Source organism: Pelobates fuscus, chromosome 4, assembly GCF_036172605.1.
Source record: "Pelobates fuscus isolate aPelFus1 chromosome 4, aPelFus1.pri, whole genome shotgun sequence".
Classification (NCBI taxonomy): Eukaryota; Metazoa; Chordata; class Amphibia; order Anura; family Pelobatidae; genus Pelobates; species Pelobates fuscus.
In genome coordinates, this window is record NC_086320.1 from 376,128,630 (window position 1) to 376,156,144 (window position 27,515).

At 41.2% G+C, this 27,515-nt stretch overlaps 1 protein-coding gene across 30 annotated transcripts in view; it reads left to right on the forward strand.

Moving 5' to 3' along the window:
- OBSCN (obscurin, cytoskeletal calmodulin and titin-interacting RhoGEF) overlaps window positions 1-27,515 on the forward strand; it is a 344,733-nt gene that overhangs the window by 31,743 nt on the left and 285,475 nt on the right. For 19 of the 30 annotated variants that reach the window (XM_063452748.1, XM_063452749.1, XM_063452760.1 and 16 more), the window contains exons 7-15: window positions 765-1,034; window positions 1,436-1,711; window positions 2,523-2,798; window positions 4,200-4,475; window positions 7,570-7,845; window positions 9,195-9,470; window positions 11,584-11,859; window positions 18,226-18,537; window positions 19,508-19,783. In XM_063452748.1, the coding sequence (XP_063308818.1) occupies window positions 765-1,034; window positions 1,436-1,711; window positions 2,523-2,798; window positions 4,200-4,475; window positions 7,570-7,845; window positions 9,195-9,470; window positions 11,584-11,859; window positions 18,226-18,537; window positions 19,508-19,783 (2,514 nt within the window). The remainder of the gene's footprint in view (window positions 1-764; window positions 1,035-1,435; window positions 1,712-2,522; window positions 2,799-4,199; window positions 4,476-7,569; window positions 7,846-9,194; window positions 9,471-11,583; window positions 11,860-18,225; window positions 18,538-19,507; window positions 19,784-27,515) is intronic. The other 11 variants (XM_063452758.1, XM_063452774.1, XM_063452750.1 and 8 more) reach the window with 10 other exon arrangements.

A 27,515-nucleotide genomic window follows, 5' to 3' on the forward strand; every position in this document is an offset into this window, starting at 1 on the left:
AATGTGCAGATATAGACACTAAGACATACGTGTGAACAACGTGGCTCAGCTTTTGTTTGTTTCTCCATTTTGAGAAAGACATTTATCGATTTCCCAATTATATATTGGTTTTTAGTGCAGCTCTTTGCCATTAATATTCTTAAATTAAACCATTAGACGATAGAAAGTGTATCCAAATCCTCATCCCCTAAAAGTTAGATGGCTGGTTTATTGAGATGAGCTATCTGTTAGTCTCCCCTTTCAACAGCTTGAAATGGGAGAAGATTGAGAAGACTGGTGGGTTGCGATATTAGAATGTGTAGTCCTGAATGTTCCTTCTTTGCAAGATAGGTATTTGGAATGAAGTCTATAGATTTGGCAGGCCATGACATTAAACTGAGATGTCCTTCACTTTTCTCTTCAGCCACCTTGGTTTTGGAAGTTGATGTCTGAAACCTTTGAAGGCCTGACCATTACAATGTCCTTCACTTTCTTCCATAGCCATTCCGTATCATTCCTGAGATTAATTTTTGGAACATGATCACGACTGTCTATTAGATTGAGATGTCCATCATTTCTGTCGTTAGCCAGACCATTATTAGAATTGAAGTTAGGAAAAGGCCCGCTAGGTTGTTTTTTTTTAAGGTTTTTTTTCATCAGGTTAATTTTGTACCCTTCGTGACTTTTGTCCAAGTTATATAGAGTATAGCACTGTCTATTTATAAACTCTGTCACCTTTCTTTCCAGCAGTAAAGATTTATATTTTAATAATTCTTGTTTTTTAGCACTTCCTCACTTTGTAAACACGAAGAAGACCAATGATGTAAAAGTACTGTATGGGGAACAAGCAGAATTTGTTTCAGAGACATCAGAAGAGAATGTGGGAGCTTCTTGGTTTAAAGATGGCAAAGAGATTCGACTCTCCAAAAAATTCCTCCTGGAAATAGCAGGAAAGCACAACAAACTTGTCATCTCCACAGTTAAAAAAGAAGATGAAGGCGTGTACATGTGTAAAATTGGCAGCGACTCTGTTATATTTAATTTAAAGGTTACCGGTGAGTTAGTGCAGAGACTATGCAACCTTTTTTTCTTTTCTCAAAACTATTACTGCAATGAATATTAGGTGATTTAGAATGCAATACAGTGTTACATTTGTACAAAAGAAATGTTCAGCTATTGACCTCCTGAAAATGGAATTTAAAGTTTTTAAAATTTTGTTCTTCACAAATATTGATATATTAGTTTACATATTGTTTCTGGCAGTTATCGAAATTCATTTTGCAGACATAAACTTGGACACTTGGCCCAGATTACCATTTTCAGTTTTTAATGAATTCAGCTCCCAGCCTTGAATGGACTTTCTAACCACCATTAAGCAGTAAAGCTTATTGTAATGGTTAGAGTGTAAAAAGACTGGGACCAAACCATTGTGCCAAACCATTTTAATTTTTTTCAGAACCTGAACCTGCCTTCACCAACCAGGAGAAGGTACAGAGGGAGGTACAAGTTGCCCAGACTGAGACCGCCACCCTGAGCTGTGAGGTGTCCCAGGCCAAGACCGAGGTGAAGTGGTACAAGGATGGGAAGCTGATCACATCTAGTAAGAAGGTCAAAGTGGAGTCTGAGGGCAAATCCCGCCGTCTGGTGGTGGAGCAGGTGGAGAAGAAAGATGGAGGAGAATACAGCTGTGAGGCTGCCGGACAGAAAATAAACTTCAGGATTAAAGTTAAAGGTAGAATTTAATTTCCTGCTGTAAGTTTTTTCATTGCTGTTAGTACTTTAACCAGTTAGCTTTGTTCTCTTTCCATTAGACTTTGCCCATTAATTAGTCTTTTTGGAAACTTTATATGTACTTTGTTGCCTGTTTTATTGATTAATGTCTTCATAATTTTTGTAATTCTATTCTATTTAGTGTCTTCATAGTTTTTTATTCTTATGCTTATTTTTTTAGATTTTCCATTGTTTATTACTGTTTATTATTTTTTATAGTTAGAAATTATTCATTAAAAATACATTGCATAATTAATAATTAAAGGGACACTATAAGTCACCAGAACAACTACAGCTCAATGAATAGTATAAAGCTTATTGAATTTGTTCTGGTGAGTATAATCATTACCTTCAGTCTTTTTTACAATATACACTGTCTTTTCAGAGAAAATGCCGTGTTTACATTACAACCTAGGGATACCTCCATTGGCCATTCCTCAGATGGCTGCTAGAGGTGCTTCTTGGGGCAGTGCTGCACAGTGTGACTGACATTCAGTGTCTCCACCCTCTGCATGGAGACACTGAACTTTCCTCATAGAGATGCATTGATTCAATAATCATAGGTGTCCCCGATTATTTAAAGCTATAATTATAATGGTATTAAAGTAAAGGTATTATTATGAAACATTAATATATTAACATAGGTAAAAAAAGTTTCCCTTAAACAAATCCAGCATAAAACTAAAGTCAGAAGTGGATTTTGAGTTTGAGTGTATGTACACAAAATATTGTGCAGAAGAGAACAGGTCTAACAACTTATGAACGTCTTTCAGAACCCGAGCCTGCATTCGCCAACCAGGAGAAGGTACAGAAGGAGGTACAAGTTGCCCTGATGGAGACGGCCACCCTGAGCTGTGAGGTGTCCCAGGCCAAGACCGAGGTGAAGTGGTATAAGGATGGGAAGCTGATCACCTCCAGCAAGAACGTTAGAGTGGAGTCTGAGGGCAAATCCCGCCGTCTGGTTGTGGAGCAGGTGGAGAAGAAAGATGGAGGGGAATATAGCTGTGAAGCTGCCGGACAGAAAATCAACTTCAAGATCAAAGTTAAAGGTAAAATGTAGCTTCTGTGAAGATGTTCTTTAGTCCAGAAATTAGTGCTTTGCAAAAATCTGTCTTGGTTAAAATGTCTTTGTTCCATCCATGACACAAAAAAGCATGACTGGTGGCTATGGGACATCCACCAAATGTCGATTTTACTCAAAGATCAAGTGAGAAGTGAACAATAGAGGGAAAAGAGGATGAGAAGTAAAAAAACAAAAAAACTCTACGTATGAATTTATATATTATATATTTAAAATATATAATATATAATTATAATTTTCTTTCACTGCTCCTCCTGGTTTCCCCTCTATTGGTTACTTTTTCTAACTTGTCCTGTGAACTGAAATGGTGAGAAAATGCTCCTTTCGGTGTGCTGCGAGATATATACATAATATTATATTGTTTTATAGTATATAATAAATATTGCAGTTCACTGATTGGCCCAATTTCACCAAATGTTTTGTCCTTCTGATTAGTTTTCCCAAATTGGGATCTTAGGACTGAAATTCTGCCGATCAGACATACAGCCAATACTCAGCTGTTCCGAAACATTTTCTGTTTTAAAATAAAATAGTTTGGCCAATGAAAGTTTTCTCAGTGTTAACAAGTCTAGCGAATATATTGCTACAAAAACGGAAGTACATAAGCTTCTTGAAAGTCATTTCGCACTATAGCATAAGGATGTTTTTTGCTGGAGTTGAGGGACCCAACCTGCACAATGAAAAGCACTCCCATACCATTAGTCTTCCTTTACCAAATTATACAGTTTGCCTTGTGCACCCAGGAAGGTAATAGTCTCCAGAAAACCAAAAGCTAAGTCATTTGTGAGACTGCTAGATGGTAAAGAGTGGTTAAACACATTTCCACAGCTCCTGGGTCCATTGATGGTGAGACTGGCATCACTAAAGAATATGCTAGGCATTGTGTTATCATCCAATGCTAGCTGCTCACCAATGGAAACTCTTTCCACAGACAGCTTAGAATTCAGAATTGATTGTTTCTGCCAACTACAAATTATTTCACCTCCTAACTTATGTATCCTACCACTGAGCTCTTGTTGTCCTTATACATGCATCCACTTCTCAATAATGACACTAATAGCCCCAGTAGAATTATTTATTTATTTATTTACTTGTTAGGAATATGTCATCTTCTGACACATTGATTAGCAGTAGATGGGACTAAAATAGAAAAATGGAATTAATTAAAAAGATGTCCAAATACTTTTGGTTTTCTATGATTTGTGTTTGTTTCAAGTACTAGTTGTTAATGACCAACATTCAGCTTAAACAATATATTTTCTATTAAATAGCACAACCCAACTTTACCAGTTTAAATGTCTGATTATTATGAAAGCTTCCATATCAACATGTTGGATGATACTGTATTATTGATACATGTTTTTTTCAGAACCCGAACCTGCATTCACCAACCAGGATAAGGTGCAGAAGGAGGTACAGGTTGCCCTGACTGAGACCGCCTCCCTGAGCTGTGAGGTATCCCAAGCCAAGACCGAGGTGAAGTGGTACAAGGATGGTAAGCTTATCACCTCCAGCAAGAAAGTGAAGGTGGAGTCCGAGGGCAAATCCCGCCATCTGGTGGTGGAACAGGTGGAGAAGAACGATGCCGGAGAATACAGCTGTGAGGCTGCCGGACAGAAAATCAACTTCAAGATTAAAGTTAAAGGTAGAATTTAGTTTCCTGCTGTAAGTTTTTTTCATAGCTGTTAGTACTTTAACCAGCTATCTTTATTCTCTTTCCCTTAGACTTTGCCCATTAATTAGTCTTTTTGGAAACTTTTTATGTATTTTGTTACTTGTTTTATTGATTAATGTCTTTATAAATTTTGTAATTCTATTCTATTTAGTGTCTTCATAGTTTTTTTTATTCTTATGCTTATTTTTGTTAATTTTTTTAATTAATTTATTTTTTTTCACTTTCGCAATGGACAGGAAGTACAGTAATTTAGCTGTATAAGGTTCGTTTGGGTGTTACATCAAATTGCAAATATGTTTATAAGTACATACAATCAAATAGTAAATGAACATTTTATACATTTCCAGTGGCTTGGGTGTAGGTAAAAAAAATTTTGTACGAGAAAATCGTGAAGACATACATGGTTAGGTACCTTTGAGTTATTCTCATAGCAAACATTTCTAGTGTATAATCATTTGTCTTGGGTGATTTGTGTAGGTATGTTTAATGTTAGTTTTGTAATGAAAGTTGAAAGTTTGGGGAGTGTGTGTTTACCCGAAATCTCGGGTTTGTCGTGTGAAGAAATCCCACGGAAACCATGTCTTGGTGAACAACTCGTAGCTTTGGGTGTGGGTGTAAGAGATTTCCTCCATTGTTCTAATGGAGTCTACTCTGGAGATCCATTCTCTGATGGTAGGGGGTCTAGCCTGTTTCCACTTAGTTGGAATCAGGCTGTTCTCTGCTGTAAGGAGGTGATTCAATAGAGTTCGTAGTGGTTTGCTTAGTGGGGTCGGATATAGCAAAAATATTAGCGTTTGTAGCGTTCGTGGTATTTTGTATCCCGTGATCGTTGTTATTAGGGTGGTGATTTTCTCCCAGTATTCCTGTATGATACTGCATGACCACCATATGTGGCCTGTATTTTCATCTGTAGATCTGCATCTCCAGCAAACGTTGGGAGTGTTTGGTAAAAATTTATGTATATGGGTGGGGGTGTAATGCCAACGGGCTATGCGTTTGTAGTTGCTTTCATGGGTGGAGGTGTTTCTGGATGATCTAAAAATGTTTGTAAAGATTTTCCCCCAATCATCAGGAGTGAGTGTCAAGTGAAGATCGTTTTCCCATGACTTTGTAAAATCAGGGAGATGCTCTTTCGGTTCTGTAAGTAAGAGTTTGTAGAATGTGGAGAGATGTTTCTTTTGAACCGACTGGGTGGATGTCATCGTTTCAAATGCTGTGAGTTGTCTGGAGTTTTGAAGGAGGTGAGGCTGTGATTGAATAAAGTGCGTGAGCTGGGTATATTTGTAACTCGACATCGCTGACCTTTTGGACGTGGTTATTATGTCTGAGTATGGGATGAGTCCCTTATCAGTTATAACATCCCCCAGACAAAGTTGTCTTGGCTCAGCTGTGAAGTGTTTGAATGCGGTCTGGTTTATTCCCGGTGGAAATTGTGGGTTTCCAGTTATTGGGAATAAGGGGTGTGGTGCTATCGTGTTCCTCTTTTTTAGGGTGGTCCAGTATCTTAAGGTAGGGAGTATGGTTGGATGTGTTGAGTGTGAGTTTAGTAGATCTGTGCCGGATTCGTACCATGGCACTGTGTGTATAGGGACCTTGAAGCTCTGTGCTTCAATCTGCACCCATTGTTTTTGGTTGTGTGGGCATGTCCACTCATATATTCGTGTAAGTATTATGGCTCTGTGGTATAGTTCAATGTCCAGTAAACCTAGACCGCCTTGTTCTCTATGTCTTGTGAGGAGTTTGTGTTGAATCCTGGGATGCTTCCCTGCCCAAAGGAAGGTCGATAGGATGCGTTTAGTGTGGATGAAGAAGGAGGATGGAAGCTTAATGGGGAGTGTTTGTAGCATATATAGAAACTTCAGAAGAATAGTCATTTTTAGGATATGTGCTCTGCATAACCATCGGAAATGTGGTTTATCCCAAGCCTTTAAGTCTTTTTTGACACCTTCAAGTAGGGGCGGTAGTTGAGGTCATAAGTTTTCTTTAGGGGGATAGTGAGCTGGACTCCTAAGTATTTCACTGAGGATGGTGGCCAACAGAAGGGGTATTTAGATTGGAGTTCGGTTTTAGTTGTGGCTGTCATGCGCAGGGGAAGGATTTCGCTTTTGCTAACGTTGACTTTGAAGTTGGATACTTGGCTGCATAGGTCTATCTCTCTCAGTAAGTGGGGTAGGGAGTCTTTGGGATCTGTGATTGTGAAAAGAAGGTCATCCGCGAAAGCAGATACCTTGAAATCTCTATCTGCGACAAGTATGCCTTTAATGTTCGGGTTATCTCTGATACCCTGTATAAAGGGTTCTAATGTCAGGATGAAAAGGAGAGGGGAGAGCGGGCATCCTTGCCTGGTCCCATTAGCTATGTGTACCGTGTCAGAGAGCTGTCCATTTACCCGTATTTTAGCCCCAGGCGTGGAATATATAGCCGATATCCAGGAGAGCCAAATATATTTTCCTTTTTCATAAATGTAATTGTTTATTACATATATTATTCCATGTATTTTTTTATAGTTAGAAATGATTCATTAAAAGTAGATTGCATAATTAATAATTAAAGGGACGCTATAAGTCACCAGAACAACTACAGCTCAATGTATAGTAAACAGCTTATTGTATTTGTTCTGGTGAGTATAATTATTCCCTTCAGGCTTTTTTACAACAAACACTGTCTTTTCAGAGAAAATGCAGTGTTTACATTACGGCCTAGGGATACCTCCATTGGCCATTCCTCAGATGGCTGCTAGAGGTGCTTCTTGGGGCAGTGCTGCACAGTGTGACTGACATTCAGTGTCTCCACCCTCTGCATGGAGACACTGAACTTTCCTCATAGAGATGCATTGATTCAATAATCATAGATGTCCCCGATTATTTTAAGCTATAATTATAATGGTATTAAAGTAAAGGTATTATTATCAAACATTAATGTATTAACATAGGTAATAAAAGTGTTTCCCTTAAACAAATCCAGCATTAAACTAAAGTCAGAAGTGGATTTTGAGTTTGAGTGTATGTACACAAAATATCGATGCAGAAGAGAACAGGTCTAACAACTTATGAACGTCTTTCAGAACCCGAGCCTGCATTCGCCAACCAGGAGAAGGTACAGAAGGAGGTACATGTTGCCCTGACGGAGACGGCCACCCTGAGCTGTGAGGTGTCCCAGGCCAAGACCGAGGTGAAGTGGTACAAGGACGGGAAGCTGATCACCTCCAGTAAGAAGGTCAAGGTGGAGTCTGAGGGCAAATCCCGCCGTCTGGTGGTGGAACAGGTGGAGAAGAAAGATGGAGGGGAATATAGCTGTGAGGCTGACGGACAGAAAATCAACTTCAAGATCAAAGTCAAAGGTAAAATGTAGCTTCTGTGAAGATGTTCTTTTGTCCATAAATTAGTGTATGGCAAAAACCTGTCTAAGTTAAAATTTCTTAGTTCCATCCATGACACAAAAAAGAATGACTGGTGGCTAGGGGACAAGATCAAGTGAGAAGTGAAGAATAGAGGGAAAAGAGGATGAACAGTACAAATAAAACCTCTACGTATGAATTTATATAAAATATAAATTTAATTTTCTTTCACTGCTCTTCCTGTTTTCCCCTCTATTGGTTACTTTTTCTAACTTGTCCTGTGAACCGAAATGGTGGGAAAATGCTCCTTTCACTGTGCTGCGAGATATATACATAATATTATATTGTTTTATAGTATATAATATATATTGCAGTTCACTGATTGGCCCATTTTCACTAAATTATTTGTCCTTCTGATTAGTTTTCCCAAATTGGGATCTTAGGACTGAAATTCTGCCGATCAGACATACAGCCAATACTCAGCTGTTCCGAAACATTTTCTGTTTTAAAATACAATGGTTTAGCCAATTAAAATTTTCTCAGTGTTAACAAGTCTAGCGAATATATTGCTACAAAAACAGAAGCACATAAACCTCTTGAAAGTCATTTCGCACTATAGCATAAGGATGTTTTTTGCTGGAGTTGAGGGACCCAACCATCACAATGAAAAGCACTCCCATACCATTAGTCTTCCTTTACCAAATTATACATTTTGCCTTGTAAAGCCAGGTAGGTAATAGTCTCAAGAAAACCAAAAGCTAAGTCATTTGTAAGACTGCTAGATGATAAATAGTGGTTAAACACATTTCCACAGCTCCTGCGTCCATTGATGGTGAGACTGGCATCACTAAAGAATATGCTAGGCATTGTGTTATCATCCAATGCTAGCTGCTCACCAATGGAAACTCTTTCCACAGACAGCTTAGAATTCAGAATTGATTGTTTCTGCCAACTACAAATGATTTCACCTCCTAACTTATGTATCCTACCACTGAGCTCTTGCTGTCCTTATACATGCATCCACTTCTCAATAATGACACGAATAGCCCCAGTAGAATTATTTATTTATTTATTTACTTGTTAGGAAAATGTCCTCTTCTGATACATTGATTAGCAGTAGATGGGACTAAAATAGAAAAATTGAATTAATTAAAAAGATGTCCAAATACTTTTGGTTTTCTATTATTTGTGTTTGTCACAAGTAGTAGTTAATGACCAACATTCAGCTTAAACAATATATTTTCTATTAAATAGCACAACCCAACTTTACCAGTTTAAATGCCTGAATATTATGAAAGCTTCCATATCAACATGTTGGATGATACTGTATTATTGATAAATATTTTTTTCAGAACCCGAACCTGCGTTTACCAACCAGGATAAGGTGCAGAAGGAGGTACAGGTTGCCCAGACTGAGACTGCCTCCCTGAGCTGTGAGGTATCCCAGGCCAAGACCGAGGTGAAGTGGTACAAGGATGGTAAGCTTATCACCTCCAGCAAGAAAGTGAAGATGGAGTCCGAGGGCAAATCCCGTCGTCTGGTGGTGGAACAGGTGGAGAAGAACGATGCCGGAGAATACAGCTGTGAGGCTGCCGGACAGAAAATCAACTTCAAAATTAAAGTTAAAGGTTAATTACCATGTTAAATCACAAGGAAAAATGAGAGTAGATAATTTAGGTTTCTAACATAATACTAGTAACATCGATACTCATGTTCTATAATTAATTTATTAAGTACTGAAAACCTATTATATTCATTGGGTCATACATGGTGCACACTAATTATTAAGGGGAACCAGGCACAATCTACGATGTATGTTAACACATGGAGGCAGAGAGTCGTAGATCAGGTCACTTAGCCAGGTGAGTTTTAAAAGGAAAAGTGAGACGTGTCCTGTTTTTAAGTATTTTAGTTTAATATTATATCAATTCAGTCAAGCAAGTTATAGAGATACAATCACAATTCATTCAAACAAGATGTGGTGTTCTCATTAATAATACATCCTATACTGGACAGAAGAGAGGTTTGATACCTTTACCATTGATGACAAGGTAACAGCTCACCGTCAACTGGCTGGTAATGTACGCTGAATGAAGACAGATGGTGTGCGATGTTAGCTTGATTCTCATGATTGTCCACACTATAAATACTGCAAATTGGGATCCTGAAGAAAGAATAATAATGGAACTGTCTCGTGGAAGACAAAATAATAGAAGACATTGCCAACAAATAGGACATCAATAATCAGATATAGCAAAAACAGAGAATATGAGAATGTTGGGAATGAGAAAAACTCAATAGCTTGCACTACGGTTATAATACCCTTCTCTGGTCTCAAAATAGTTTTTGCTCTCTTGCGCCATTACAGAAAGAACATATATCATTTGCATATCAGACTGATCCCACCAATAAGGGCAGTCCAGATCTAAAATGCAGATAAGTTCCTTCTGCATGAGAGATACAGCAACTCCAGAGGATCATTACAGCCTTCTTAGGGCTTCATGAGCGAGGTGCAGCTGATAGCCCTCTAGACACAGTGAGCACAAGGTCCGTGTCTGGATTTACCTTTTTACCTTAGGGAGACCCAAAGCAAATGCAGTGAAGCAAAAACAGAGATTATGAGATCTCAATAAGCTGATGACAAAGACTCGTTAATGGAAATATATATAAAGTACAACTAGTTGAAAGACCACATGTGATTGGTGTCTCACTGTGAACATACTTTGGGGCATCAGTTTCCTTGTTTTCAGTGTCACAAAAGGAATATTGGACTGGATGCTTATAATAGTCATGGACACATTTGCTGGATGTGGATCCCCAGATGTCTTTTCAGATAATGTGTTTAGTTTATGAATGAAAATTCATCCTACAACTAAATATGAATTTCTACATTATGGATAAAAAAAACTGTCTGTAAATGAACAGATTATAAGTGAAAATGTGATATATAAAAAAAACAACCTTTACCACGGGATCTAGAAGTGACGAAACAGGAAGACTAACCATATTTCTATAACTCAACCCAAATAAAAAATATATATTAGGGAAGTTAATATGTTAAAATGCAGTTCTATTACTAACCTTGATACAAAAAAAGAAAAATACAAATAAATACATTCAACTGTATTTCAGTATTTGACTTGACCCACCACCTTTAAATACCACTAGTGTATCAATATGTTTATCATGTGATTTACTTAATGGAACTTAGAGGCTTATTACTCACCTATGTGAGTGGATCCTAGCTCGTAGCAGTGAGTAGCCAAAGTGGAACCGATCGTCTTACCTCAACCTATGTCAATTTACAATTTGAATGTAGTTACAGGACTAATACTATACTATAGACCTGAAGATGGAAATGAAAGATGCTTCCTTGGAAGGAGATTACATTAAACAAAATATACATATCTTTTGGTATCAGGCAAGAAAAATCCAAGATACACTGTGGTAGTATGCTTTTCAAAATCTACGTCTGTACTTACCAGGCACTGGAAACTGGAGAAGAAGAGACTGTCTGCTTGATGTCATCCTTATCAGACTGTCAACTTGAGTTTGGATTTTTTATATATTTTTAAGATAAATTATATCCAAAGAAAAGAAAAGGGCTGGATTTGATGGACTTGCATCTTTTTAGCCTATGTAACTATATCATTCCAGTTCCTCAGCACCCTGAGGAAATATTAAAATATTTCAATACATTGTTCATTGATTGACTAATATTTTATTGACTGCTTTTTTTAGAACACAAGCCTGTCTTCATCAATCAAGAGAAGGTCCAGAAGGAGGTACTAGTTGCCAGAACCAGGACTACCACCCTGAGCTGTGAAGTGTCGCAGACTACCATCGAGGTCACGTGGTACAAGGATGGGAAGCTTATCACCTCCAGCGAGAAAGTGAGGATAGAGTCTGAAGGCCAACTCCGCCGTCTGATTTTGCAGAAGGCGGAGAAGAACGATGATGGAGAATACAGTTGTGAGGCTGCTGGACAGAAAGTCAACTTTACAATTAGTGTGAAAGGTGAAAAGAACTGGGAATATGAAGGATATTTACTAACTGGAGCCAAGTGAAATGGCTAGGAACATTTTGTATGTTAACAAGCATCAGTAAGCATCTGTTATGACTGGAGTAATATCTTAAAAAATAATAGCATTTAACCTTTGTGTCCTTAAGAAATATGAATACTGTATTTATCCATGTACGTGTAAATTAACAATACAGGTATGTAACAGCCATGCATTTAAAAAAATATTACACTGTGGCCTAGGGAATGTTAATGTAAAGGCATGTGGCCATGTATGCAAAGTCATGCATGTAAAGTAATCTATTTATGGGAAAACTCAAAGTAATTAAAGAGTCCTGTCTATGTGTATGTTAGTCTACGACTATTTCCACATGTGACTGTGAATATCCATGTAAATCTTTTTAAATTTTTTTGTGTGTGTTTCAATGTCTGTGATTTAATGTAAAACCATATATTTATGTGAATATCAGTATTTCATTATTCCTGCAATGTTTAGGTACATGTTAACGTTCAGATATGTCATATGTACATATAAACATGTTGTTGTGTGTCAGTGTATGTGTAAATATCCAGCCACGTGCCTATGTGTGTTAATGTTTCTCAAACTGTCAAGTCATATGATCCGTATGTAGAACCACATTCATGTCCATGTACACAATTTATGTCATCCAATCATATTTGTGTAATTATGTATCAGTTTGTTTAAGTGCACATGTAAATCTATACTGTATTTATGTTTGTTGTCATGTACGGTATATCGAAATAATTTGTATATAAAAACATATGGGCATGTAAATGATTAACTTGTAGTCGTATGATCATGCATATGTAAATATATAATTAAGTGTTCATGTATAACAACATATAGTGATGTGAATGTACAAGAAACATTTTCCCGCACGTTAATTCTGGTGCAAATATAAATCCTTGTGTTCATGTGTATATAAAGAGAAAGCAATGTGTATGTAGACATCTAGCAATGTATAGAAACAATAAAGGTATATCTGCATGTATGTGTAAATATAAACTCAAATGTTTATGTAAAATGTAACATAGCAACGTGTATGTAGACATATAGCAATTTATATAAACAATACAGATATCCGCATGTGTATGTAAATATGTAGCAATGTGTATCTAACCGTGCATCAGGCATGTCTGTAAATGTATACCCCATTGTTTATATGTCAATCCTCATTTTATTAGGATTACGATACCATGTTTGAAGATCATGTTAATTGATCACATCATCCCTGTTCTGAAATATTACGTCTTTCCTGTATTGTGACTTTTAATATCAATCTGTGTCCTCATATTAATTTATACCACCGTGGTGGTTATTTATATTCATACATTAACCCTTTCCAATACGGTATTGTCCTTAGATTAACTCTTTCCATTATAGTATGAGTTTAATATAATGAGTTAATTTCTATTTCCTGTATTGTAACGCAGTCCATTACTTATACGGTTATTCAAAGAGAATTTCTATTTTGACCTTAAATTTGAAATTCAAGTTGAATTCACTTTAAATTCTCACTGTAGTAAATAATCCTGATGGGGTCCTTGCATTAACTCTTTCCTGTACGGTCTAACATTCCATTCATTGGTGCCATTACATTAACCCTTGAATGGTATCCTATTCTGTTCAGTGTTGCTTTTCTGTTAACTCTTTTCTCTATTAAACAATATTCCATTCAGTATTAACCCTCTATTGTATGTAAAGTATCACAACACATTTTGTGGTGGCCGTTATTTAACCCTTTTAAGTATAGTATCACATTCAAATACAAAAAGAGAAGTCCTGCCCTTAAGCAGCAAGGACTACAACACACATCAGCCCCAATATATAGTAAAAACCAAAGAAAAGAAAATGTTACTTGCGCTTTTTCCTTAATCCCTATGTATATTTAGACAAATGGAGGTCATTTAGTTGCTCCAATGGCCATTGGAGGGATGCCCGCCTGCCAACGTCAAGGCAGACCCCCCTAAGCGGGTCCTAACACTGACCCTTCAGCCTGCTTCCTTGAGCTTCTGGCAAAGATATCTCTAATGAGACAGAAAGGGGTATTTTTTATATACACCCCTTTACTTATTAACCCTTAATAGGGAACACATGGGATGGGTAGCAGCATTGTAACCAGGCTGTGTGATACAAAGTAAATACAAATACAAAAAGAGAAGTCCTGCGCTTAAGCAGCAAGGACTACAACACACATCAGCCCCAATATATAGTAAAAACCAAAGAAAAGAAAATGTTACTTGCGCTTTTTCCTTAATCCCTATGTATATTTAGACAAATGGAGGTCATTTAGTTGCTCCAATGGCCATTGGAGGGATGCCCGCCTGCCAACGTCAAGGCAGACCCCCCTAAGCGGGTCCTAACACTGACCCTTCAGCCTGCTTCCTTGAGCTTCTGGCAAAGATATCTCTAATGAGACAGAAAGGGGTATTTTTTATATACACCCCTTTACTTATTAACCCTTAATAGGGAACACATGGGATGGGTAGCAGCATTGTAACCAGGCTGTGTGATACAAAGTAAATACAAATACAAAAAGAGAAGTCCTGCGCTTAAGCAGCAAGGACTACAACACACATCAGCCCCAATATATAGTAAAAACCAAAGAAAAGAAAATGTTACTTGCGCTTTTTCCTTAATCCCTATGTATATTTAGACAAATGGAGGTCATTTAGTTGCTCCAATGGCCATTGGAGGGATGCCCGCCTGCCAACGTCAAGGCAGACCCCCCTAAGCGGGTCCTAACACTGACCCTTCAGCCTGCTTCCTTGAGCTTCTGGCAAAGATATCTCTAATGAGACAGAAAGGGGTATTTTTTATATACACCCCTTTACTTATTAACCCTTAATAGGGAACACATGGGATGGGTAGCAGCATTGTAACCAGGCTGTGTGATACAAAGTAAATACAAATACAAAAAGAGAAGTCCTGCGCTTAAGCAGCAAGGACTACAACACACATCAGCCCCAATATATAGTAAAAACCAAAGAAAAGAAAATGTTACTTGCGCTTTTTCCTTAATCCCTATGTATATTTAGACAAATGGAGGTCATTTAGTTGCTCCAATGGCCATTGGAGGGATGCCCGCCTGCCAACGTCAAGGCAGACCCCCCTAAGCGGGTCCTAACACTGACCCTTCAGCCTGCTTCCTTGAGCTTCTGGCAAAGATATCTCTAATGAGACAGAAAGGGGTATTTTTTATATACACCCCTTTACTTATTAACCCTTAATAGGGAACACATGGGATGGGTAGCAGCATTGTAACCAGGCGGGCATCCCTCCAATGGCCATTGGAGCAACTAAATGACCTCCATTTGTCTAAATATACATAGGGATTAAGGAAAAAGCGCAAGTAACATTTTCTTTTCTTTGGTTTTTATAGTATCACATTCCATTGATCAGTTATTTGATCAATCTCTTTACATTAATTCCTCCCACTATATTATTATATTTCAATTGTTGGTGCCTTACATTAACTGTTTCCTGTAAGATATATTGATATTTTGTTTATTATATTTGTATTAACTCTTAGGATTCCTGTATAGTACTTCATTCCATTCCTTAGTAACTATATTAACTCTTTACTGTACATTGTATTTCACAACTCTATAGTACTATTACATTAACAAATGCTTCCTGTAAGATATCACATTCTATTTGTTGGTGCTCTTACATTAACTATTTCCTGTACATTGTCACATTTCATTCATTGCGCCAATACATTAACTCTTTCCTGTATCACATTCCATTTCATTCATGGTGTTGGTTATTATATTAAATATTCTCCTTAATCATTAATAATCTTTGCATTAACTCTTTTCTGTACAGTGACACTTTTCGTTTTTTTGGTGCCGTCACATTAACTGTTTCATGTATGGTGTCAAATCCTGTTCATTGTTGTCCTTACAGGAATTCTTTCCTGAACAGTTTTCCCAAAATTCCCTATTCATGTGCAGTATCAAATTCTATTATCGGGTGAATTTATATTAACTCTTCCATATTCAATATCCCATTCAATTAATTTGTTTCCTTAATTTAACCTTTTCCTGTATAGTATCCCATTGCATTCTCTGATAGCCTTACTTTATCTCTTTCCTGTGCAGTGCTAGCAACATCCCTTAGTATCCTTATAGTAACCCTTTCATATAAAGTATCACATTCCATTCAGTGGTGTCTTTACATTAATTCTTTCCTGTACTGTATAACATGCTGTTTATCAGTGCCCTTACATTAACCCTTTCCTGTACAGTATAACATGCCTTTATCAGTGCCCTTGCATTAACCCCCCCACTGTACAGTATCACATGCTGTTTATCAGTGCCCTTACATTAACTCTTTCCTGTACAGTATAACATGCCGTTTATCAGTGCCCTTACATTAACCCCCCCACTGTACAGTATCACATGCCGTTTATCAGTGCCCTTGCATTAACTCTTTCCTGTACAGTATAACATGCCTTTATCAGTGCCCTTACATTAACTCTTTCCTGTACAGTATCACATGCCGTTTATCAGTGCCCTTGCATTAACCCTTTCCTGTACAGTATCACATGCTGTTTATCAGTGCCCTTACATTAACTCTTTCCTGTACAGTATCACATGCCGTTTATCAGTGCCCTTGCATTAACCCTTTCCTGTACAGTATAACATGCCTTTATCAGTGCCCTTACATGAACTCTTTCCTGTACAGTATCACATGCCGTTTATCAGTGCCCTTGCATTAACCCTTTCCTGTACAGTATCACATGCCATTTATCAGTGCCCTTACATTAACTCTTTCCTGTACAGTGCATGCTGTTTATCAGTGCCCTTACATTAACCCTTTCCTGTACAGTTTCACATTCCATTTATCAGTGCCCTTACATTAACCCTTTCCTGTGCAGTATAGCATGCCGTTTATCAGTTCCTTTACATTAACCCTTTCCTGTACAGTATCACATGCCATTTATCAGTGCCCTTACATTAACTCTTTCCTGTACAGTATCACATTCCATCTTTCAGTGCCCTTACATTAACCCTTTCCTGTACAGTATCACATGCTGTTTATCAGTGCCCTTACATTAACCCTTTCCTGTACAGTATCACATGCTGTTTATCAGTGCCCTTACTAACCCTTTCCTGTACAGTATCACATGCCATTTATCAGTGCCCTTATATTAACTCTTTCCTGTACAGGGCATGGTGTTTATCAGTGCCCTTACATTAACCCTTTCCTGTACAGGGCATGCTGTTTATCATTGCCCTTACATGAACCCTTTCCTGTACAGTATTGCTTACTGTTTATTAGTGCCCTTACATTAACCCTTTCCTGTACAGTATCACATGCCATTTATCAGTGCCCTAATATTAACTCTTTCCTGTACAGTATCACATGCCGTTTATCAGTGCCCTTACATTAACCCTTTCCTGTACAGAATCACATGCTGTTTATCAGTGTCCTTACATTAACTCTTTTCTGTACAGTATCACATGTACAGTATCACAAGCCATTTATCAGTGCTCTTACATTAACCCTTTACTGTACAGTATAACATGCCGTTTATCAATGCCCTTACATTAACTCTTTCCTGTACAACATCACATGCCACTTATCAGGGCCCTTACATTAACCCTTTCCTCTACAGTATCACATGCTGTTTATCAGTGCCCTTACATTAACTCTTTCCTGTACAGTATCACATGCCGCTGATCACATCCCATTTGTTAAATGAACCTTTTCTGAAATGTATCAAATGCTATTTTGTAGCAGAAAATCAACTTCAAAATCAAAGTTCCATTAACTCTTCTCTTACAATGTCACATGACGTTGGTGCTCCTATATTAACTCTTTAGGTACAGTATCGCATGCCATCATTAGTCTCTTTACATTAAATATTTCATGTATTATGAACACATATATCACTTGGTACCTTTACAGTAACTCAATTACATCAATAAAAATGAACTTTAACGTTGTCCTTAACAGTTTCCTCCCTCAAACATCCTTCCTTTCCTCTTCATTGTACGGAGTCTTCTTTTCATTGTGTTTCCATTAGTATGAATGATTTATTGTACTCCTCCTGTAATTATTGCTAACACATTTCTTCCCCTTATATGCCTGTGTTATTGCTACTGATTGCTACTGACTGTAATAATGTATGTAAAGTCTTTGGAGCAATGGTTTATTTGTTATATGATGTTTGTAGCATTTAAATAAAGTTTGGACATCTTACAAATCGTTTTATTGCCGCCTTTCTTGTTAATGTGCCCGTTGGCATGCACCAAAAAATCCATCTAACCAGATCATAGATATTGTTTGCAAGAACATTTAATGATGTTCCACGTTGTTCCTTTCTCTACAGAGTTCTTATTGGACTTTTTTTGGCCACATTTTACAGAACCCGAGCCTGCGTTCATCAACCAGGAGAAGGTACAGAAGGAGATACAAGTTGTCCTTAATGAAACCACCACCCTTAGCTGTGAGGTATCCCAAGAAAAGACCGAGGTGAAGTGGTACAAAGACGGGAAGCTGATCACCTCCAGCAAGAAACTGAGGGTGGAATCTGAGGGCAAATCCCGCCGTCTGGTTTTGGAGCAGGTGGAGAAGAAAGATGCCGGAGAATACAGCTGTGAGGCTGACGGCCAGAAAATCAACTTCAACATTAAAGTGAAAGGTGGAATTGGACCTCATGAAATAAGTTTAATTGTCATTGCTGGAACTATCGTCTGTCTTCCATCCTTACCGAATTCATATTTAAATCTTGTTTGCATTGATTAACCTTACTTCAGATCTATGCTAACATTCTATTGATTTGCATAGTCATATGCTTTGATTTATATCAATTAATTAATCACACTTTGTGTGCTCAAACAAAACCAAAAAAAGGTGAACTGTGACTTTAAATAAAAAAAACTATTTTTAAAAAATGTGACAAATCACTCAAAATAAGTACACTGTGCAAAAAAAAAAACACATTACAGGTTCAGCATAAAGTGACAAAAGACGATACAAGTGCAACAACATTAACCCCTTAAGTACCAAACTTCTGGAATAAAAGAGAATCATGACATGTCACACATGTCGTGTCCTTAAGGGGTTAAATGAAGTGCAATTCTACTAGTGCACACAGTGATGTCAAAACAACACGTACACTGTGCTAGTCACTTTTTTACCCCAGATAGCAGATGTTTCCTCCAGAATTTCAGTAGGACATAATAACAAAGAAATAACAAAAACATATAGTGTAACAAAGTTACAATAACGAATACACGTAAAGCCTAGTCTTAGAATTCCGCTTACAAATGGAGAACAGAATTAGTTTGCTCCAGCTATCAGCGCTTTCACTATCCCACACCAGGTGTATCATGAACCAGACGGCAGCTGGTACCACTTTGTGTTCTGCAATATTTATTCGCACATTTTATATTGTATTCTTTTAAAGTTTTAAAAAAGAAATAAACAGCACATCGTTTAAGAAACAATAAAGACGAGCAATGACAACTCATTAATGATTGCTCCAGGATTTTAAAAAACATTTATCTTATATGGATTTTAGCTGAACGTATAACATATGACATGACATATGGAAACATTGTACCATATTATTCTCGAAGCCAAGCAATATTAATTTCTCTTTTTCTCAGAGCCCGAGTCTGCCTTCACCAACCAGGAGAAGGTGCAGAAGGAGGTACAAGTTGCCCAGACTGAGACTGCCACCCTGAGCTGTGAGGTGTCCCAGGCCAAGACCGAGGTGAAATGGTACAAGGATGGGAAGCTGATCACCTCCAGTAAGAAGGTCAAGGTGGAGTCTGAGGGCAAATCCCGCCGTCTGGTTGTGGAGCAGGTGGAGAAGAAAGATGCCGGAGAATACAGCTGTGAGGCTGCCGGACAGAAAATCAACTTCAATATCAAAGTTAAAGGTAAATACATGAAAAACAACTTTAATTGCACGTTGTCGCTGTATTTTCTGGTGGACATAAACAATCAGTCCTGCATAATTTCTTGACAAAGGTGTTATCTCGTCAAAACTTTTGTAAATTCTGGATAAAAGTTAAATCAGAACTGCAACAAACCGGCTCTATTGTTGGTGGAATAAACTGGACAGATTGTTTCTTGGTCAAGAGAATTTACTAACACTATAACTGTAAAGTGAAAGTCAGTAAAGATTAACAGCTAATTGTATTCTTTATATGCTGATGGACATAGAGGCTGTTGACTATGTGTGTTCTGGGTGCTGAGCATCTGTCATGTGATGCTCTTAAAGGGTAAGTCAAAGCACCAAGATCACTTACAAGGTTATTCACTACGGGGAGAAATTAAAGTGTGTGACGAACCCATCTATATAGACTTATACTGCTGGTTCGTCTGTTTGCCTTGACTTCATGGATTTCCTGTCCGTATGCCCCTGTTCGTCTGTTTTCCCTAGTACCGATTGAAACTACCGAACAAACGGCCACCCAGGAGAGGAGTGTGCTGCTTGTTAACACCTTGACCACAATTAGAACGTTGCGGTTAACCGCAGACACCTCTTCATTCCATTCGTACGGGTGGTCGTCGTTCGTATGCCGACCACGAGGCGGCGGCCATCTTGGACACGAGGAGAATCAGCGTTGTTCGGTGCAAAACCTATGGAACTAAAAACGGATACTTTATCTGCCGAACACCGCTGGAGGCTGCCGCCCACCTTCTATTTCGTTGAGGCGTACGAACACCGGTCAGTTCGGGAGTTTCTATAATTCGTATGGACTGTACCCAGGTAGCCGTCCCATGGAGTCATTCGCATACCGAAGGACTTGTGAGAGACTTTGACTCCATGGCGATTGGACTATGTACATCGGACCTGAGCGCTATTCGGTAGGAATATGCCCTCAGATCCAGGCTATCTGGGGATACGTTACACGAACCATATGCAATCGGTATTTCTGACTTTATGTATTTTATTGTATTTTCCTTATTATGTTTTAAAATGGCGATGGTCTCTATCCTTGGAGATAATTAGGTTTCTCCCTAATTATCTCCGGGATAGAGAAGAATGATTTATGGGTAAAATGGGAAGGGCTTGTATTGAAGCCACTGCGATTGGCTACTGTCCAATATATTTTACAGTCTTCCACAAGGTCCCCTAGGGGAGTGTCCACCTTGTGAAGACCCGCATAAATACCGGGCAGGTAGCCCCATTAAACACATTCCTGTTTGACCTTCAAGACGGAGCTTTGTCTCGTTTGTGGAGGGATTTACTATTGGGACAGCGTTTTCGTTTATTTCTAGCTGTGGAAGGATTTCGGATGGATTGCTGATCGGGAGTTGCCGCATTCGTATGCTCCGTTCGGGAGTTTTACGATCGGTTGGACTAAAATTGCATTTCTGGAGAAAGGGGATTATCTACTAAACGGCGGCTCCGTTCCCCTGGCGGTGAGTGTCGTAACAATTTGTGGCAAGCGACGGGATGAATCCCACCGCCCTGAAGGCCAGCTACACACCCCAGATTGTAAATGCAGTATGAAGAATTAAGGCGTGCTACCCTTAAAGATATTTTGGAGCTCAGAGGACGATCAGCAAGTACTCTCAAGAAAAGGGAGATTATTTCTATATTGTTGGAGATGGATGCAGCACAGGGAATGGAGAGAGCTATTGTGCTTGGCCTTCTGGATTTAACACCCGAGGAGATATCGTTTAACCGGGCAGTCCAGATAAGGCTGGCACACTTTGGCCCCAACCCTGCAGCGGATATTGTGGTGCAAGTACAAGCCGCAGTGGCAGCACAACAGGCGCTCCAGAGGAGAGGAGCTGCAGCAGCAGAGGTACCGTATAATAATAATGGAAGGAAAAAGGTACCATTTGCTGCTTTTAGAAATTTTGTTGAGACTGAAAGAGAGATAGACGGGTTCCTGGCTGACTTTGAAAGACAGTGTGCCTTACACCAGGTGCCCGCAGAAGAATGGGTTGCTATCCTCTCTGGGAAATTATCCGGCCGGGCCAGTGAGGCTTTTCGGGCCATCCCAGAGGAGGAAATCACTAGTTACCGGGCAGTAAAAGATGCCCTTTTGGCCCGATACGCTGTTACCCCTGAGGCGTACCGGAGGCGATTCTGGGACACCGCACGGCAGCCCACTGGATGGCAGGGTGCCAAGCGGTAACTGGGGAAGAGGTGCTGCAAGTATTTTTACTGGAACACTGCTTTGACCGGTTACCTGCAGGAGTCAGAGAGTGGGTCAGGGACCGCAAACCCGCTACCTTGCTTGAAGCTGCTCGTCTGGCCGATGAATACACGGATGCACGCAAGCTAGACCAGACAGCAGCCAAGGTCCCTACTCGAGTGGAATACAAACTGGCAGCACCTCCAACCACTAACGTATATCACCCCCCAGCGCAACGTACCCCCACTATGCCGCCAGCAACCAACTATGGGCAACCAGCCCGGTTCAACGCCCGGGATTACTCGCAGCAGATCCGGTGCTATGGATGCAAGCAACTGGGGCACAAGAGACCAGAGTGCCCATTGAACAATTCCAACCAAGCACAGTCCTGGAGAAGACCAGCCGGCGGAGCCCAGCAGCCACCTCAGCCTTCTGCTCACTGCTTTGAGCAGGAGGAGTTTTGGGGTATCCTACATGAGGCAGACCCAGTACAAGCAGCTCAGCATGACAACCACCAACAGCACAGGCAGACCGTTAAGCTAAATGGTAAAGTGGTCACTGGTCTGAGAGACACCGGAGCTACTATGACTCTGCTCCAAAAGAACCTTGTTTCCGAAGACCAACATACTGGAAATACTGTGGCAGTGAGGGTAGCAGGAGGCGCCGTGTTCCGTCTGCCTGTTGCCCGGGTTAATTTGGACTGGGGAGTGGGCTCTGGACATGTGAATGTGGGGGTTATGAAGGATTTGCCTGCTGATGTTCTGCTGGGAAATGATTTGGCCCCTTTGGTTTCTGCATATGCTCCCATGGGACCTGCCGAGGCCAACCCAGTGACTACCCGTGCTCAGACCCGTGCTGCTGGAACCAGACTGGGAGCGATTCCTGCCTCATCTGTTGTTTTCCTACAGAGAGGTGCCCCAGGAATCTACTGGGTTCTCCCCCTTTGAGTTGCTTTATGGGAGAAGGGTCCGCGGACCCCTAGATCTCATTAGAGGCCACTGGGAGGGGGAGACAGAGCAGGAAGGAACCCCCATAGTACCGTATGTGCTGGAACTCCGGGACCGCATGGAGAAACTGTCTCTGATGGTAAGAGAGAACCTCCAGGTGGCCCAGGGGAGACAGAGGGAATGGTACGATCGGGGTGCCCGACAGCGAGTCTTCCAGGTTGGGCAGAAGGTGCTGGTGCTCAAACCTGTGAAGGCAAACAAGATGCAGGCATCTTGGCAGGGCCCGTATAAGGTGTTAGCTCAGGTGTGTGATACTACCTACCTTATAGCTAGCTGTTCAGATGACAGGATCCAGCGATCCTTTCATGTGAACATGCTAAAGGAGTATCAGGAACGACCCGAGAATGTAGCCGCAGTATGTGCTCCGGCTGCAGACGATACAGAAAGTTTACCCTTACCCGACTTGTTAGCAAGAGATTCCCAGACTGACCTGACTAGCCTCGTACAGCTAGGCGACAGGTTAAGCCCCACAGAGAAGGGACAGGCAAGACAGCTTCTGTGGGAGAAGCAGGCGACGTTCTCCCAAGAGCCCGGCTGCACTACCCTAGCTGTACATAAGGTCGAGACCCCTGGACAGAACCCTCTGCGACAGCCCCCTTACCGTATCCCTGAAGCAGTCCGAGAAGGAATGCGGAAGGAGATACAGGAGATGACCCAGCTTGGGGTCATCGAACACTCCGATAGCCCTTGGGCCTCCCCTGTAGTCCTGGTGCCTAAGAAGGATGGGACCACCCGGTTCTGTGTGGACTACAGGAGGCTCAATGAGCGGACCACCACTGACGCCTACCCGATGCCACGGGTAGACTAATTACTAGATCGCATTGCCAGGGGACGCTATCTGACCACCATAGACCTGTGTAAAGGCTACTGGCAGATCCCCCTGGCTGAGGACGCTATCCCCAAGTCAGCCTTCGTCACCCCATTTGGCTTATACCAATTTAAGGTTATGCCATTTGGGATGAAGAACGCCCCAGCTACCTTCCAGCGTATGGTGGATAGGCTCCTCGATGGATTCCAGGAATTTGCTTGTGCATACCTGGATGATATTGCGATCTACAGTGGGTCCTGGGAGGAACACCTGGTGAATGTAGGGGTGGTACTGGACAAAATTCGGGCCGCTGGCCTGACATTGAAGCCAGAGAAGTGTCATCTAGGCATGGCTGAAGTGCAATACCTGGGTCACAGAGTAGGATGTGGGAGCCAGAGACCAGAGCCAGCTAAGATAGAGGCAGTAGCTAACTGGCCCACACCTATCACTAAGACCCAAGTATTAGCCTTCCTAGGGACAGCAGGGTATTACAGACGCTTTGTCCCCGACTACAGCTCTATCGCTAAGCCTCTGACTGACCTGACTAAGAAAAATCTTCCTAAGCAGGTCCTGTGGTCTCCAGCTTGTGAAGCTGCGTTTCGAGCACTTAAGCAGGCTCTTGTGAATGCCCCTGTCCTGGCTGCCCCAGTTCCTAACAAACGTTTTCTCGTCCATACAGATGCTTCCATGTATGGACTGGGGGCTGTGCTGAGCCAGGTCGGGGAAGATGGAGGAGAGCACCCTGTCGCATATCTCAGTAGAAAGCTGTTACCCCGAGAAGTGAGTTATGCGGCAGTGGAGAAAGAATGCTTAGCCCTGGTCTGGGCGTTGAAAAAGTTAAGCCCTTATTTGTATGGACAGGAATTTTCCCTTGTGACGGACCACAATCCCCTTGTTTGGCTTAACCGGGTCTCAGGAGACAATGGTAGACTGCTGCGGTGGAGTTTAGCCCTACAACCGTATAACTTCACCATCAGCTACCGACCCAGTAAGCAGAATGGGAATGCAGATGGGTTGTCACGGCAAACCGATGTCCTTGCTACCTCCTAGTCCGGTCATCCCCAAGTTGACCCGCTAAAGGGCCAAGCCGGGTCTGCCGGAGTGTCCCACAAGGGGGGAGCCGTGTGACGAACCCATCTATATAGACGTATACTGCTGGTTCGTCTGTTTGCCTTGACTTCATGGATTTCCTGTCCGTATGCCCCTGTTCGTCTGTTTTCCCTAGTACCGATTGAAACTACCGAACAAACGGCCACCCAGGAGAGGAGTGTGCTGCTTGTTAACACCTTGACCACAATTAGAACGTTGCGGTTAACCGCAGACACCTCTCCATTCCATTCGTACAGGTGGTCGTCGTTCGTATGCCGACCATGAGGAGAATCAGCGGTGTTCGGTGCAAAACCTATGGAACTAAAAATGGATACTTTATCTGCCGAACACCGCTGGAGGCTGCCGCCCACCTTCTATTTCGTTGAGGCGTACGAACACCGGTCAGTTCGGGAGTTTCTATAATTCGTATGGACTGTACCCAGGTAGCCGTCCCATGGAGTCATTCGTGTAGCGTTACTCACCTTTCCCAGGGGCCGGCCGCGGTCCTCTCTTCAAGCCGCGCGCGGTCCTGCGGCTGCACGAGCCGCGCGCGGCTCATCCGACGCTTCAGGCAGGAAGGCGGGCAGTGACCGCGAGATGCTGTCACATGTCCCGCCTGAATCTAAGAGCGCGCCGCGAGTCTCGGGCGCGCTCTTAAAGAGACAGTGGGAGCCTAAATTGCCAAAAGGCTCCCATTGGCCCCTGTCATCCCACACACCCCATACACTTACCTTTTGGGGGTGTGGAAGTGACAGGAGCCAATCACATTAGTTTTGAACCTATTTATACTTACCCTTTTCCCTTAGTTCCTTGCCCTATCGTGGTTTCTGCTACAGTTCCCTTTAGTGCTTGTTGTGTTCAGTTGTGTTCCTCCGTATTTGACCTTGGCTTTGTATTCTGACTTCGTTTTCGCTTTATCCTTGTCTGTACTGTTTGCCGGCTTGCTGATCCCTGTGTACCAGTCCCCGGGTAGTTCTCGTTTACGCTGTCTCTTTGTGCCCTTGACCTTGGATCGTTCCTGACTCTGTACTTCTCCTATTACGTCGAGTCCGGCCACTCTAAGGTCCGGTAGACGTATCTCTCCTCTGTGCTGTCTTCTGTTTGGCTGGATCCTGCGTGTAGGGGTATATTCTCGTTACATTACGATAGGGCCATGGACCCCGCAGATTTAGCTCAACAGATGGCGTCCCATGAGGCTAGATTTGTAGAGCAGGATCACCGTATGGATCAGATAGCTCAGGCTCTCCAGACGCTCTTAGCTAGAACCATTCCAGCAACCGCACCTAACCCTCCCACACCCCTGCTTCCTGAAGTATCCACTTTGCCTACTACTTCGGCCCATTTAACACCTCCTCCTAGGTATGGAGGGGATTCTAAGACTTGCAGAGGGTTCATTAACCAAAGAGAGTCTCCTGAAAAGCCATTGCATCCTTGTGGCTTCTTTTCTAAACAAATGTCCAAAGCAGAGAAGAATTATGATGTGGGTAATCGCGAACTCCTTGCTATCATTTTAGCACTCAAAGAATGGAGACATTTGTTAGAAGGAACTAAGGATCCCATCCTCATATTTACGGATCATAAGAACCTGTCCTACCTTAGCGAAGCTAAAAGATTGTCTTCCAGGCAGGCTAGGTGGTCACTGTTCTTGTCCCATTTCAATTATATAATCACCTATAGGCCAGGTGATCGGAACACTGAAGCGGACGCTCTGTCCAGACAGTTTGAAACTATTGACAAACAGGAGATTGATATTACTCCTGTCATTCCCCCAGACAGGATAATAGCAACTACTGTATTATCTATTTCCTCGTCCCTATTGCAGGCCATACAAGCGAAACAAAGCATGGCACCTAGCGAGAGGCCTAATGATAAATTGTTCGTTGACATTCCCGAGAGACGGAATATTCTGTCACTATATCACGATACTAAGACTGCTGGACATCCTGGTATTTCCAAAACAGTGTCAGCTGTTTCTCGGTATTTTTGGTGGGATTCCTTACGAAAGGATGTCACTGACTATATAAGTGCTTGTACTACTTGTGCCTGTATGAAATCCTCTCGTAGAGTTCCTTGTGGGCTGTTGCATCCGTTACCCGTTCCCGAGAGACCTTGGTCCAACCTATCTATGGATTTTATTGTTGAATTACCCCCTTCGAATGGTAACACAGTCATCCTGATGATAGTTGACCGGTTTTCCAATATGGCTCACTTTGTGTCTCTTCGCAAGTTGCCCACATCCAAGGAACTGGCCCTTATCTTCGCTAGAGAAGTATTTCGGTTACATGGCATTCCCTTATCTATTGTGTCCGATAGGGGTAGCCAATTTATTTCCAGGTTCTGGAAGGCCTTTTGTAAAGAAATGGGTATTTCTCTCTCGTTTTCTTCCGCTTACCATCCCCAGTCTAATGGAGCTGCTGAACGTGCCAACCAGTCTCTGGAGCAGTACCTCCGTTGTTTTGTGTCTCACCATCAGGACAATTGGTCTGACCTGCTTCCTTGGGCTGAATTTGCTCGGAATAACGCCACTCATGATTCTTCCGGCCAAAGCCCTTTTTACGTCGTCTATGGCCAGCATCCCGTTGTTCTTCCGGCTGCATTCTCCTCACAGGGC